Genomic DNA, 16,244 nt, shown 5'->3' with positions numbered 1-16,244 from the left:
TGTACTACGTACCTTGTATGCTTACCTTAAGATTTTCTGTAAAAGATAACTTTGTACTGAAAAGATATGTCCGGGCAGACATACATTACTAGTAGAAAAAGTCCCTAGAGTGTTAAAAACATCGTGTGTGCCTTTGTTTCCAATAAAATGCTTCAAGACTTTAAAAAACTCTGACAATTGTCACGTATTTTACATCGCATTCATAAATGATCTGTATGGACAACTTGGCGATTTTACTGCCAGATATTCTCCACTTTACAGGGTTTTGTCACTTTTGGTTCATGTCAGATATAAATAATATAGCGGCATCGTTAACATAATCATCCTGATCTGCGGATCACAAAAGGCCATCCCTACATAGAATACAACGTCCGTTACAAATTAGTTTGTACACACGTTGATAATTTTGTATCAAACGAACTTTTTTTTAAAATGAACCCTGCTCTTTAAGTATAAAGGTACAGAGAAGCGTTCACCATTCGGCAATCCTCGGTAGAACAGGGGCGTAGCTTGGGTCTTATATATAGTGAGGCAATTTTGTTTAGGGGTGTTTGAGGGCCTGAAACGCGTTTTCCTGGATTTAAATGTATGATTTGTCATCACAACCTAATGCCATATCGCCATATCGCAACATATCTATATGAGGAAAGTTAGTCTTGATACAACACTGTCTTTTGGGATGACAAGTACTAAATATTAAATAAATAGTGTATTCGTCTCGAAAGTATACCTCTTATGCATTGTATGGGATTCTCTTTTCACATGTAAATAATATGACAGTGTACTATTTTTTGCAATTTCAGTAAGTTAACACCTGTGTACAAGTACATGTAGTTATCAAATTATCATTAATGTTAGAAATGTAATGGTCCAAGGCGACGTTTTTTGGTTTCATCAAATTTTCTCATAATCTTCTCTCTACAAACGGTGATATCTCTATGTATGAAGAGAATAGCCAGTCCAGAAAGTCGGTCTTCGGTCATCGTAGATCTGCTCGAGGACAATGTTTTAATCGTCTCATCGCAGAGAAAGACCTCTCACAGGGCACGGATCCTACAGGCATTGTGAGCAGCACTCTAAATACTGCATGAACATTGGGATAAATATTTCTACCGATATGTCTCCGACCGCGGACTTTCTCTTTTTTTTATTGGGAACACACATTAGTATGTCACAGGGGTGGATCCAGGTTTAAATACTAGGGGGGGGGGGGGGGGGGGGGCGAAACAATGACAAGTATATGCTAAAAAAAGAGAAAAGTGCATGTTTAGGGGGCGTATGCCGGGTCCGACCCTCCCCCATTTTTTCTTCCATCTGAATCCGCGCCTGTGTCATACACAATTTAAAGACAAAGATCTACGATCTATACACAATAAATCGGATATAATGCTGTCATGATATAAAAGAACTATTATATATTAATTTACCCGGATCCATATTATCCGTGGATTCTGCAGTGACTGTCTTTCTTTTTTTTATAAGATATTTGTCCATGATTTCCAATTTTGGATTGTCAACAACTTTTTACAAATTTATAATACCAATGACGGGCGACAATGTATGTTTCCGTAAAAAAGCTTCACAGAAAAAGACGATGATCTACTGTAGTATTTTCTTATTTGAAATAAAACTAAGTGTCAAGTACATGAAAATATTTCATATTTTTTTTTTTTTTTGCCAAAAAAAACTAGTGAGGCAGTTGCCTCATTGCCTCAATGGAAGCTACGCCACTGTAGAATCCGCTACTCTCCTTCTATCCTTAGATGAGGGTACGGAATCGACCGAGTTGAGACGAATGAAGCGTTCACATGCTGAACATCGATTTCAAACAAATGCTTTGAAACTTCAAATGCAAGTGTTCATGTCAAACGCTCAGGTGATACCAAACGGACTGGACCTTATACGTTGAAGATAAAACCCGAGAATTCCGGATAAAATAGTTTTGGGCGGGAAATACAAATATAAGATTTTTGGTAGGAACGAAAAAATAAAATAAAATAAAATCTTGCTGGTAAATACAAATAAAAGATTTTCAGGCGCAACGAATTTATAGGGTCGGTCGGTAAAGGGCAAACAATCAATATTTTAATTTAAGCCTTATGGGTGGCAACAAACAAGATCTTAGGGAAGCCTTTATAGAAGACCTATTTATAACTTGTTCACTTACCACTGGTACCTTGTCCTTATGGGTAATGACAAACAAGATCTTAGGGAAGCCTTTATAGAAGACCTATTTATAACTTGTTCACTTACCACTGGTACCTTGTCTTTATGGGTGGCAACAAACAAGATCTTAGGGATGCCAGCATACACCACCTTACAATAGGTCAGGATTGAGTTTACCCAGTGCAGTAAAAAGACTGAAAAAAACAATAAAGCTAAAATACAATTAAAATTTAATTTGTAATGCATTTCAATCAATTTATAAATTCTTTAATATCTGTGCATGAGCTAATTACGTTATTTATACAATTTTATAAGGTTGTGTAAAAGGGAGGCATTCAAAAACCAGAAGTTTAATAATAGAATACAAGTATATGTTCAAAAAGAAAAACAACAGTATACAAAACATTACACATAAAACTATAGATTGAAAAACACAAACCCAACCAAAATTATCTGACTGGAGGTTACCTGGAATTGGCACTAATCTTTTAACTTATTACAAGTAAAAATTTGTTGACATGTTGCATTTGAATGTGCAGTACATATCTGAATGCACTGTTTTCTTTTAAAACTGCTTACATTCTTCGTAAATAATTTTAATACAAAAAAACAATGTATTCTGACAATTTGAATAATTCTATATATATGTATAGACAAAACAAATGTGTTCTTACTTTTAATTTTTTTTCTTGTGAGGTTTTGTTGTTTTGCAAGATGTTGCTTTGATATTTGGTTTATGATATCGAACATATTTTAGGCTTTAGAAACTGACACCTCTTCACCAAACACTTTACTGTGTTTTAGTAATCTCCCAGAACACTGTTTTTGTTGTTTTGCAAGATGTTGCTTTGATATTTGGTTTATGATATCGAACATATTTTAGGCTTTAGAAACTGACACCTCTTCACCAAACACTTTACTGTGTTTTAGTAATCTCCCAGAACACTGTTTTTGTTGTTTTGCAAGATGTTGCTTTGATATTTGGTTTATGATATCGAACATATTTTAGGCTTTAGAAACTGACACCTCTTCACCAAACACTTTACTGTGTAATCTCCCAGAACACTGGTTTTCTTGTGCAGACTACTAATTTGCAAAAGTTAAAAGATTGCACAAATATATTTTACCAAATTGAAGACTGTCGAGAATTATTTTGATTGAAGAGTTCTGAAGATTCCGTATGAGAGTTATCTCCCTTTATGTATTTGACATAAGTAAATGTGATAGTAACGCATAAACCATAAGCATGATAGATGATTAAAGACCTAGGGTCCATAAAAAAAAAGTCAAGGTCATGATTTAATTTTTTGCTTTTGCTTGTGAATGCTACTCTTAAGAAACTGTAATATATATCGACATAAGATTTTCACTAAATTGTTAGTTGCGATATATCATAACAGGAAATTATTTCTGAGAAACCAATAGTTACTTTTACTAGGAGTTTTCTGCCCTAAAATGTTAGAAATAAGATGTATGGTAATATAACTTATAAACAAAAGTTACAATACATAGTAGAGATCTTAAGTCTTTTGAAATGAGAAAGGTCCTTGCTTGGTGACCTTGAAATTGAGGTCAAGGACAAATGTAAGTATTAATGCTTTAGATTTTTAATTTTTCTGTAACTTCATTTTGAGGCATGTTTAAGACATTGGGTCTTTCTGCATTAAGTAGGAATACACATGTTCTTAAAACTAGAGGCTCTAAAGAGCCTGTGTCGCTCACCTTGGTCTATGTGAATATTAAACAATGGACACAGATGGATTCATGACAAAATTGTGTTTTGGTGATGGTGATGTGTTTGTAGATCTTACTTTACTATACATTCTTGCTGCTTACAATTATCTCTACCTATAACAGTACTTCCTGTGGAAAATGTTATTGAAAATCTTCAAATTTTAAGAAAATTGTTAAAAATTGACTATAAAGGGCAATAACTTCTTAGGGGGTCAATTGGCTATTTTGGTCATAGTGACTTATTTTTAGTTCTTACTTTGCTGTACATTATTGCTGTTTACAGTTTATCTCTATCTATAATAATATTCAAGATAACAAAAAAAAACAGCAAAATTTCCTCAAAATTACCAATTCAGGGGCAGCAACCTAACAACCGATTATCCGATTCATCTGAAAATTCCAGGGCAGATAGATCGTGACCTGATCAACAATTTTACTTCCTGTCATATTTGCTCTTAATGCTTTGGTTTTTGAGTTATAAGCCAAAAACTGCATTTTACCCCTATGTTCAATTTTTAGCCATGGCGGCCATCTTGGTTGGTTGGCCGGGTCACCGGACACATTTTTTAAACTAGTTACCCCAATGATGATTATGGCCAAGTTTGGTTAAATTTGGCCCAGTAGTTTCAGAGAAGAAGATTTTTCTAAAAGATTACTAAGATTTACGAAAAATGGTTATAAATGGACTATAAAGGGCAATAACTCCTAAAGTGGTCAACTGACCATTTTGGTCATGTTGACTTATTTGTAGATCTTACTTTGCTGAACATTATTGCTGTTTACAGTTTATCTCTATCTATAATAATATTCAAGATAATAACCAAAAACAGCAAAATTTCCTTAAAATTATCAATTCAGGGGCAGCAACCCAACAACGGGTTGTTCGATTCATCTGAAAATTTCAGGGCAGATAGATCTTGACCTGATGAACAATTTTACCCCGTCAGATTTGCTCTAAATGCTTTGGTTTTTGAGTTATAACCCAAAAACTGCATTTTACCCCTATGTTCTATTTTTAGCCATGGCGGCCATCTTGGTTGGTTGGCTGGGTCACGCCACACATTTTTTAAACTAGTTACCCCAATGATGATTGTGGCCAAGTTTGGATTAATTTGTCTCAGTAGTTTCAGAGGAGAAGATTTTTGTAAAAGATAACTAAGATTTACGAAAAATGGTTAAAAATGGACTAAAAAGGGCAATAACTCTTAAGTGGTCAACTGACCATTTTGGTCATGTTGACTTATTTGTAGATCTTACTTTGCTGAACATTATTGCTGTTTACAGTTTATCTCTATCTATAATAATATTCAAGATAATAACCAAAAACAGCAAAATTTCCTTAAAATTATCAATTCAGGGGCAGCAACCCAACAACGGGTTGTTCGATTCATCTGAAAATTTCAGGGCAGATAGATCTTGACCTGATAAACAATTTTACCCCGTCAGATTTGCTCTAAATGCTTTGGTTTTTGAGTTATAACCCAAAAACTGCATTTTACCCCTATGTTCTATTTTTAGCCATGGCGGCCATCTTGGTTGGTTGGCTGGGTCACGCCACACATTTTTTAAACTAGTTACCCCAATGATGATTGTGGCCAAGTTTGGTGTAATTTGGCCCAGTAGTTTTAAAGGAGAAGATTTTTGTAAAAGTTAACGACGCCGGACGACGACGACGGACGCCGGACGCAAAGTGATGGGAAAAGCTCACTTGGCCCTTCGGGCCAGGTGAGCTAAAAAGTCAACCGGAAGTGACCTGTAGTAAACCTAAAGTAGTCTTTTTTGCATTCATTTAATAAAATAAGTATTTAAAACCATATATTTTTGGAATCAGCGTCAAGTGATCTATAATGTAATACCGGAAGAGATATTTTTCAAACAGGAAACTGAGGAAATGGCAAAGTATCTCTTACTATAAGAAAAAGTGTATTGAAACGATAATTTCTTTTGAATCAGTAAAGTAAGCTATTGTCGGGACATCAAAAATGACCTTTTAACCAACTTTTTATATTTATATATCAAAATAGGTTCGTTTTGAGATTGAAAGACTTTCAATTGTCCTCTGAACAATTAGTTTTTTATTGTCATTATGTTCATTGCCAAATTTTGTAAGCATGTTCAGTAAAATAGATGTTACAAATTTAATTAACATAATTACCTGCTGGGGTTGGTGTCATGTGCTGCCCTGGAAAACACAGTACATCAGGGACTTCTTCATTCAATCTCTTACTACCATCAAAAACTACTAGGAACAAAGCTCTGAAAGTCATGAATGTCTGGTGTGTTGTATAATAGACATACTGTCCACCAAAGTCCCAGAAGATGAGTCGGCCAACTTTCATTTTATATTTCCCACTTTTGAGGACTTTCTCCATTCTCTTTTTTATTTCTTTTTTGGTCATTTTAGTTGTCATTTTCTTTTTCATTTGCTGTTTTTTAGACTCACTAGAGGACATCTGTGGTGACAAAGTTTGGGCTGTTTGTGGCTGTGTAGAGGGTTCACTCAAGTCGTTCACAGGCCAGGATGTTGACTTGGTAGCTTGTGACTTCTGAGAAGGATTATCTTCTGCATTTTGACTATCAACAGGTTTTGCATCTGGTTCCTGATTTTCTGGTGTTTTTGCTTGTTTAGTTTCATCTTCTTCTATGGAGGTCATTAATACCTTATTGTACACAACATCCAAGGCATTATAAGTTGCTGTATGAAAAAAAAAATTGATGTTATTTATTTAAGGCTTAAATTAAAATATTGTTTGTTTGCCCTTTACCGACCGACCCTATAAATTCGTTCCGCCTGAAAATCTTTTATTTGTATTTACCAGCAAGATTTTATTTTATTTTATTTTTTCGTTCCTACCAAAAATCTTATATTTGTATTTCCCGCTCAAAACTTTTTTTACCGGAATCCTCGTGTTTTATCTTTAACGTATAACATCGAGTCCATTTGGTATCACGTGAGCGTTTGACATGAACACTTGCATTTGAAGTTTCAAAGCATTTGTTTGAAATCGATGTTGAACGCTTCCTGAAATCATGATATGACGTACGTTACTCTGTACCTTTATACTTGAAGAGCAGGGTTCATTTACAAAAAAGCTCGTTTAATACAAAATTATCAACGTGTGTACAAATTATTTTGTAAACGGACGTTGTATTCTATGTAAGGATGGCCTTTTGTGATCCGCAGATCAGGATGATTATGTTAACGATGCCGCTATATTATTAAATCTGACATGACCTAAAGGTGACAAAACCCTGTAAAGTGGAAAATATTTGGCAGTAAAATCGCCAAGTTTTCCATACAGATCATTTATAAATGGGATGTAAAATACGTGACAATTGAGTTTTAAGTCTTGGAACAATTTTATTGGAAACAAAGGCACACACGAAATTTTAAACACTCTAGGGACTTTTTCACTAATGTATGTCTGCCCGGACACATCTTACCAGTACAAAGTTATCTCTTACAGAAAACCTTTAGGTAAGAGTACAAGGTATGTAGAGTTTCTTGTGTACAATTTGGAAATTAGTATGGCGTTCATTATCACTGAACTAGTATATATTTGTTAAGGGGCCAGTTGAAGGACGCCTCCGGGTGCGGGAATTTCTCGCTACATTGAAGACCTGTTGGTGACCTTCTGCTGTTGTTTTTTTCTATGGTCGGGTTGTTGTCTCTTTGGCACATTCCCCATTTCCATTCTCAATTTTAGTACAGAATATTATAAAGTGCAAATTCAAACTCTTCAAAGTTCAAGGCATATAAACGGATATGCGGCACAGCTCTATATTTTGATATTTAAAAACAAAATAGTACTATTAGTAGTGCATATGAATTATAGCTTCACATTCTACCTGATATTATTTTTCAAATCTAATTGTCCCAGAAAACTTATTTGCAAAAGCAAAACAGACAAAAATGACATTATGCAGATTTTGTATCTATAAAATAAAATATTATACCTACCTGCCTACCCATGACAAAAAATATACCGAGCCATTTTTTTTTTTTTTGTGGAAAAATATAAAATATTTTACCTACCTACCTACCCTGTTTCAAAACATAGGGTCGGAAAAGGGCAAACAAACAATATTTTAATTTAGGCCTAACATACAAATAGATAAACTTTGGTAAAGACTTAACAGTGACATAATCACTCAAAGTAACTAAAAAACTTACTTTAGCATAAAATAAAGTTGATCATTGAAGCAGGGAAAAAAGTTATTTTTTTCTTATTTTGTGAAAATTAAGATGTGGTATAATTGCAAATAGTACAACTCTTCATTGCAACAAAGTCCAATTGACCAGGTTTTGATGAATTGTATATCATTGCAGTCTTCACCCTACTGAAAATGTACTTGGGATTCCAGTGGGATACCATTGGGATTCACTTGAATCCCAGTGGGAGAAAAAAATCCAGTGGAATCCCACTGGAATGTTTTGGAGTGTCAGTGGAATCCCAGTGGGAAGTTTATCCCGATGGTATCTCAGTGGCATTTCCACTGGATTATTTCTATATTTTCCAGTGGAAATTTGTACTTTGTCATTCCTAATTATCCCACTGGAATTTGGACATGTGTCTTTTATAAATATATAATTCCAGTGGGATGTTGGACTTGTAGAATTTTCATTATAAAAAATTTCAATGAATTTAGCTGATAATTAAATGATGATGGACCTGAAAAATGTTATGTGTTGCTATTTATATATGTACATTTAAACATGTATTAAGTGACTAGAATATATATACTTATTTCACTAACAGTATTTAAGACAATTTAATTTTGAATTTTTCAACAAAGGAGTTGCAGGTAATTAAAATTTATTTATTTTCAAGTACAATTAATTATCAAGTCTATCTCTATATTTAGTTAAGTATTATATCATGATTATACACAAATATTATTTCCAAGCAGTCTCTTTCTTATCAATTAGTAATAGAAATGTTATGTGCCCATCTGTTTTCAATTTGCCTCTGTGAAATGGACAGGAAATGATATGTACACACTCAATGGGGCCCAATGAAGGAGACCACATGTCTTTGCATATTTCTCTTAAATTTCTACAGTTCAAAATATAAAAATAATAGATAAAAGTTGGTAAATATCATTTATTTATTATTATATATATCAGATATTTAAGATTTAGGTAATTTAATAGTATGATTAGGAAAACATTGCAAGGAATCAAACAACTCCCTATAGATACAACCCCAACACTGGTCAGATTCAAAATTTGAACTTGCAGCCATTACAAGAAAAGATGTCTTATTTATCTTGACCAAAATATGAATTTTACCATGGATGTAGAGTTGTGGACTAAAATTTAAAAGAGCAAAAGTTATATTCTATTGATATTAAAAAGTGAAGATGTATTTTTTTGATGACATGACTATTGGATTTGTGAAGATTGATGTTTTCATATTTTTTGGATTAAATCTTCTGGTAAGTACAAATTATGAATAAGTATTTCAACCTTTTTGAAAATTATGAAACTATCATTTCCTTCAAATAAATTGTGACCATGTAGGATCAAGAAAATAACTATAAGACCATGCATTTTTTGCATATACATAATTACTATTGGATTGTCACAGTATGACACATGACTAATATATCTTTAAGACAATCTCTTCAATAAAATATTATTCAATAGTAGCTAGTTTTCGCAAAATTGGAGATCTGTAGTATGACTGTAATAATTTAATATATATAGAGACATCTTTTCCAAAAAAGCAAAAAGTATTATCTTTTAAAACTTAATTAGTACATATGTACTCAATTATCATGATTGTGGATCAAATTTGAGATTTTAAAAATGGCAAGACATACATGTAAATATGGGCCTATGATGTTAGAGTAAAATAAAAGACCAATACAAATCAAAGTAAAGAATAACCTATACACTTCACTTGCATTTCCAAAAAAAAGACAATAAACTATTTAAGACATGAAAAAATAACGTGATTGATCTGCTGTTTTCACTGGAATTTAAAATAATTTCACTACACATAGTGTTGAAGAATCTATTTAAATTTCTCTGGGTTTGCATTAAAATCCCACTGGAATTATTGAAATTTCATTGGGATCCCATTGAAATTTCAGTGGAAATTGCCCAGAATCACACTGGGATTTTAAAAATATCACTGAGATTCCACTGGAATCCAAGTGGGATTTTTGAAAAAATATCACTGAGATTCCACTGGAATCCAAGTGGGATTTTAAAAATATCACTGAGATTCCACTGAGATTCCACTGGAATCTTCTAAAAATCCCGACAAAATTGTCCAGTGGAATTCCAGTGGGAACCAGTGGAATTCCCAAGTGAGATTTATGTGGGATTTCAGTGGAATTCCACTGATTATTTTTAGTAGGGCAACATTAAGTAAAACTCATACATATCTTTCATTTTGTCAGCTATACACATGATAAAAGGTCATGAAAAGACAAACAGTTAAATAATTGACACAAAAACACACAAAAAACACAAAACAAAAAGTGAAACAATTTACAGAAAAAAACAACGGCCTAATTCATAAATTTCAAAAACATTTGTATGTGAAAGATGGCTCTCATAGTTCTAGAAAATCTTTAAAGAAACCTTCAAATTAATTTTAATGTTGTTTATTTGCTTCTTCATATTTCAACAGTCCTATATACCAATGGTAAAGTTAATTAAATGTTATCAACTGTGGAAAAAATTGCTCTTTCCAAATTTCCCTTTGGAAGCCTCCATGGGGGAAATCCATCGCGAATTGCAGTTGGCAGTATGCTAGTTAATGATAAAAAAATAATGATAAATAGATATAACAACACTCACTGCAGACTTGGAACTGGCACATACAAATATTTTTGGGGTAAAAGTTGACTGGCATATAACTGAAACTTCAGACCACGTCCATTTTTTTTTTACAAAATATAACTTAACTACCCACACCACAATAACATATATGCCATTGTATGTTACACTTAGAAACATGTCCATCCTCCCAAATGTGTCCACATGACGTCACTGAACTGTGAAACATTTCTTAACGTAAAAGGGTGCAAAGGTGTGTCATTTGTATGAACACCAAAATTTGTCCATTTTTTTATAAACACCCAAACATGTCTATATCAAGCTTAATGTTTTTTCTTTACTGAAAGATTATTCGTGTCCATATTATAAATACTTCTGTTATTTGCTTATTGCTGTCTCATTTTTAACGTATACTCATTTTACTATTTTATTGAAAAATAGAAATAATGAACTTTAAAGTCTTTTTTAAACCAGCAGTATAACATGGGTTTAAATGGGGTGTCCATTCAACAAGGTATTTAAAATGGCCTTTACTACATAACGGATATTGAAGCAGTGTCTTACTGAATGGTAAACAATCGGTCTGTACTCGCTACTAAAGGAGTAGGCCCGGTAAGACCCCTTTTTGGCCCCAAATATAGTGTTTTTGCAAAGTTGTTTAATTGTTAACTTTTACTTACTTATTGGAAAGAAACATGTTTTTGTTACATGAATATGGGCTGTTATTGATAATACAATGTACATGCATCAGGTACTAGCATCATTTTTTCATGCAAAAATTCTTATATCTTCTCATTTATGATAATTTTAAGACGTTTTTTGTCTAAAATGGAAGTGGCCACACTTGTGTTCATTCTTAATATTTAAATATATGTTGTATTTAATGACAATAATAATGATACATATTATATATAAATGTTGAGAGTAAACACGAATGCGGCTACTTCCATTTAGACAAAAAATCATCTGAAAAGTGACTTTAAATGGTGTATTTGATAGAATTTTTTTTCATATTTAAGCTTGAGTTTGAGCGTTTTTAATAACCAAGTCAGTCAAAACCTTTTACAATAACCTTGAGTGAATAAAAAATGTCAAAAATCTTTCATCTGACATGTCTGATGTACTGTAAATTTTAGGCCGAAATTAGCCATTACCAGGCCTTCTCCTTTTTTAGATTGATATCCTAACTAGTATTATTCTTGAATAACCGTAAAAATTCAGGCCCAATAAAAAAATCCTGGTATAATTATAGAACCTATTTATGGTATTTATTGTTAACGTGATGTCGTTCAAATAATGCATGAAATATGTTTCACTGGATGTTTATGTATCTTGTTCGTGTGTCTTTAGCGATGCTCGTAACCTAAAATTTAAATAAAAGCCTGTAGACCAGTTTGTCTCAGAACTGTTAAAAAGGGGATTTCAATTCTATAATTGAAAGCCCGCTGTGCAATAGTGGCAGACAGGAATGACATAAAAAAAAGGGATCATCGGAGTTTAATAGTACAAAATTATTCACTCAGTAAACGACTAATTCAGCTGTACTAACATTATTTGTATGTTCCCTGATGCAATTGCCGTAAACATTTTTGACCTCATTGAGGACAATAGGTATAGGAATCATGGTAGGAGTGCTTATGAGACAAATTTCCATCCAAATCACAATTTATAAAAGTAAACCATTATATGTCAATGTACGGTCTTCAACAGGGAGCCTTGGCTCACAATGATTACAAGCTATAAAGGGCCCCCAAAAAATACTAGTGTAAAACCATTCAAACGATAAAACTAACAGTCTGAACTATGTTAAAAAAATTAGAAACGAGAAACCTTTATATGAACCACATAAACAAACGACAACTACTGAACATCAGATTGCTGACTTAGGACTGGTTCAAAGAATTGCAGCAAGTTTAAACGTTTTAATGGTACCATACCTTCACCTTTATCTGAAACAATAGTGTAACATCACAACATAGAAAGACACACTATAAAATATCAATTTGAATGACTTAACTGAATCAAAAGATGTATTGACCAAATGAACATACACTGAACGAATAAATTTGATCTATGATACAATGTAAATACAAAGTTAATAAAAATAAGGGATGAATAATTATAGTAAAAGTATTATATTATACCGCTGTGAAATGCTAAACAATTTCAGAATAACATCAGCTTTGAAAAAAAAAATACGCCATTAGTATTATCAAAGTAAAACACAAGTAAATTAAAAATAATTTTGTAGATACGATTACTTCTTCTGCCTGTATAACCTTACGTTTAGAAACACAAAGAAATTTCTTGTAAAAGAATTAAACTATTCTAAAACTTGGTAAATGTGGGGTGAATATCAACAATTGAACTATAAAATTGGTGCTTGATAAAACTTCCTAATGGAAGTATGATGTATTCACTTCGTAAACGACAAACATGTATTAGCGCTAAAAAACATGTAACGTTGTAGCATTTAATAGTGGACACGTTTTGGCAAAAAACAATTATCAGACACGTTTGGGGGAATCGGACACGTTTAAATTTGGGGGATGGACACATTTGGGAGTGTTACATATATATGCTTAGTAAATCATAATGCAAAGATAATTCAATTTATCAAAAACTACCTTGACCCAAAACTTTAACCTGACGATGGACAGACGAACGAACAGACGCACAGACCAAAAAATATAATGCCCCTAGATGGGGCATAATAAACCAACAGCCAAACTAATGATAAAACAATTAATGCTGAACAGAAATAACATAAAGCAACCAACAGCAATCAGTGAATTGCAGACTTGGAACAGGAACATAATAGAGATGATGGAGATAAGGTTGACTGGCATACGACTGAAACTTCTGACCACAGCCATTTCTTTACAAAATATAACTTGCCTACCTCAATTACCTGTAAAACAATACCTTATACATACTTTAAATGAATACAATGTTAAATCCATATATATGTAAATGTGTATTCCTACCTGGATCAATCATGATCCAATTTCTTGTCTCTATATCAAGTCCACAGCGACCTTCAATGAGGGTAATCCCATCAGTGGCTTGTCGGCCTTCTGGAACATTATCCCCAACTAAAAGCTTGACTAAACTTGACTTCCCTACCGAAAACTGGCCGGTTACCATACAGCGCATGTCAAATGATTCGTAGCTTCCACTGCCAAGCAACTTGTTCAACATGGCAGATCGGATGGAATCTGTATAAATACAAATTTTCCAATTATTAATGTATTGCTGATGATGTCCAAAAAATCTGTGTCTACATCATAGAAATAGACAGTGGCTAAATATTATTATTCCATTTAAAAAAAAAATCTGTATTTAAGTTAAACTGTTGATTATTAAAGGGAAATAATTTCAATAGGGAATTTTTTGACAATTTTGATTAACTTTCCAACCATACTGCAGTTTTAAACATATTGGATAACTATTTGATTTAGCTCCAGTTTTAATTTAGCTTCAGCAGGCATGCTTGCTAGATGATCAACAAAAAATTGAATAACAATCTATTTTCTGGCAAACTAAGTATTTTTTTCATTCGAAGTTTGTCTCAAATTTGTTGAGCAGTTTTAGATGTGAAGCTCTTTACAGTGGCTTGATTGTAAGTGTTACCATGGTTACTCTTCATTTTTTGCCATTCATTCAAAATTCAGTCAAAGTGCAAAGTGATAACATGATAAAATTATGCATACTTTAGAAAAATATATATTCAATATTTATATACAATGATTATATAACAAAAATATTCAATAACAAAAAATGCCTAATGTCAACTAAACTGGAGGCTCTTAAGAGCCTGTGTCACTCACCTTGATCTATATGCATATTAAACAAAGGACACAGATGGATTTATGACAAAATTGTCTTTTGGTGATGGTGATATGTTTGTAGATCTTACTTTACTGAACATTGCTTACAATTTTCTCTATCATTAATAAACTTGGCCCTTTAGTTAAGGAGGATAATATTTTGTAAAAATTTACAAAAATTTACCAAATTAATGAAAATAGTCAAAAATTGACTATAAAGGGCAATAACTTCTTAAGGGGACAACTGATCATTTGGTCACATTGACTTATTTGTAGATCTTATTTTGCTGAACATTATTGCTGTTTACAGTTTATCCCTATCTTATTTTGCTGAACATTATTGCTGTTTACAGTTTATCCCTATCTATGATTATACAGTATTTAAGATAATAACCAAAAAGGCAAAATTTTCTTAAAAAAATATCAATTGGGGGCAGCAACCCAACAACCAGTTGTCCAATTCATCTGAAAATTTAACGGCAGATATAGATTGACTTGATAAACAATTTAACACCGTGACAAACTCTAAATGCTTTTGTTTCAGAGTTATAAGCCAAAATCTACAGTTTCCCCCTGTTCTATTTTTAGCCATGGCAGCCATCTTGGTTGGTTGGCTGGGTCACCGCACTTATTTTTTAAACAAGATACCCTAAAAATGATTATGACTAATTTTGGTTAAATTTGTTCCAGTAGTCTTACAGGAGAAGGTTTTTGTAAAAGATTATAAAAATTTACGAATAATTGGTTAAAAATGACTATAAAGGGCAATTACTCCTAATAAAAGTGTTACAACTCATCAAATAAGCTGCTGACCAAATATGAAGGTATTCTGTTTTTTGCAATATTTGAGAGAAAATATCAAGTATCTGCAAACAGTTAGGTTTTTTTTTTGGTTGAGAGCGTCACTGATGAGTTTTTTGTAGATGAAATGCGCGTCTGGCGCAAATATACAACATTTAGTCCTGTTATCTATGATGAGTTTATTTACAACCACTGGGTCAATGACACTGCTGGTGGAGATTTATTTCCCCGAGGGTATCACTAGCCAAGTAGTTAGCACTTTTTTGTGCTGACATGAATTATCATTGATATGGTTGAATTCATAAATTAACTGTTTACAAAAATTTGCATTCTAGAAACACTTAGGCTTTTCTACCTCAGGCATAGAATAGATTACCTTAGCTGTATTTGGCAAAACTTGTAGAAATTTTGGTCCTAAATGCTCGTCAACTTCGTACCTTTTTTAGGCTTTTTTTTAACTTTTTGGATGAGAGCGTCACTGATGAGTCTTTCTTATACAAAATTTAGTCCTGTTATCTATGATGAGTTTGTTTTGTATATATGAACATTCTATTTTTATTCCATTAACTAAACATGGTTCACCTTTTGCTTATCGTATCTGCGAAATAGACATAACCAAAAAACTAACTTTGACCAATCATGCCAATAAACCTTGAAATTGAGGTCAAAATAAAATTAAGAAGATGTGGTATGATTTTCAATGATCATGATGATACAACTATCCACCAGGTTTCAAATACTTTGACATATGAAATAATAGGTAATAGCAAGGCCTTTAATGATGAGAAAAACCCACAACATATATTTGGCCACAAAACTCCCCGACATAAAAAGGTTACACCCACTCTGCCATACAGACATGTACGCCGTGAAGTCGTTTTAAATACCAAGATGACTTAATGCTTTAAGTACCTGGGAAA

General features: G+C 32.8%; 1 protein-coding gene across 1 annotated transcript in view; it reads right to left on the bottom strand.

Annotated features, from left to right (window-relative positions):
* LOC139499564 (uncharacterized) overlaps positions 1-16,244 on the bottom strand; it is a 690,384-nt gene that overhangs the window by 78,091 nt on the left and 596,049 nt on the right. Inside the window, exons 16-18 of the mRNA XM_071288298.1 lie at positions 13,681-13,911; positions 6,056-6,595; positions 2,254-2,360 (exon numbers count right to left, since the gene is read on the bottom strand). Of these exons, the coding sequence (XP_071144399.1) occupies positions 2,254-2,360; positions 6,056-6,595; positions 13,681-13,911 (878 nt within the window). The remainder of the gene's footprint in view (positions 1-2,253; positions 2,361-6,055; positions 6,596-13,680; positions 13,912-16,244) is intronic.

Source organism: Mytilus edulis, chromosome 12 (assembly GCF_963676685.1).
Source record: "Mytilus edulis chromosome 12, xbMytEdul2.2, whole genome shotgun sequence".
Lineage (NCBI taxonomy): Eukaryota > Metazoa > Mollusca > Bivalvia > Mytilida > Mytilidae > Mytilus > Mytilus edulis.
Note: the sequence above shows the minus strand (reverse complement) of the source record. Positions and strands in the feature narration are given on the sequence as shown.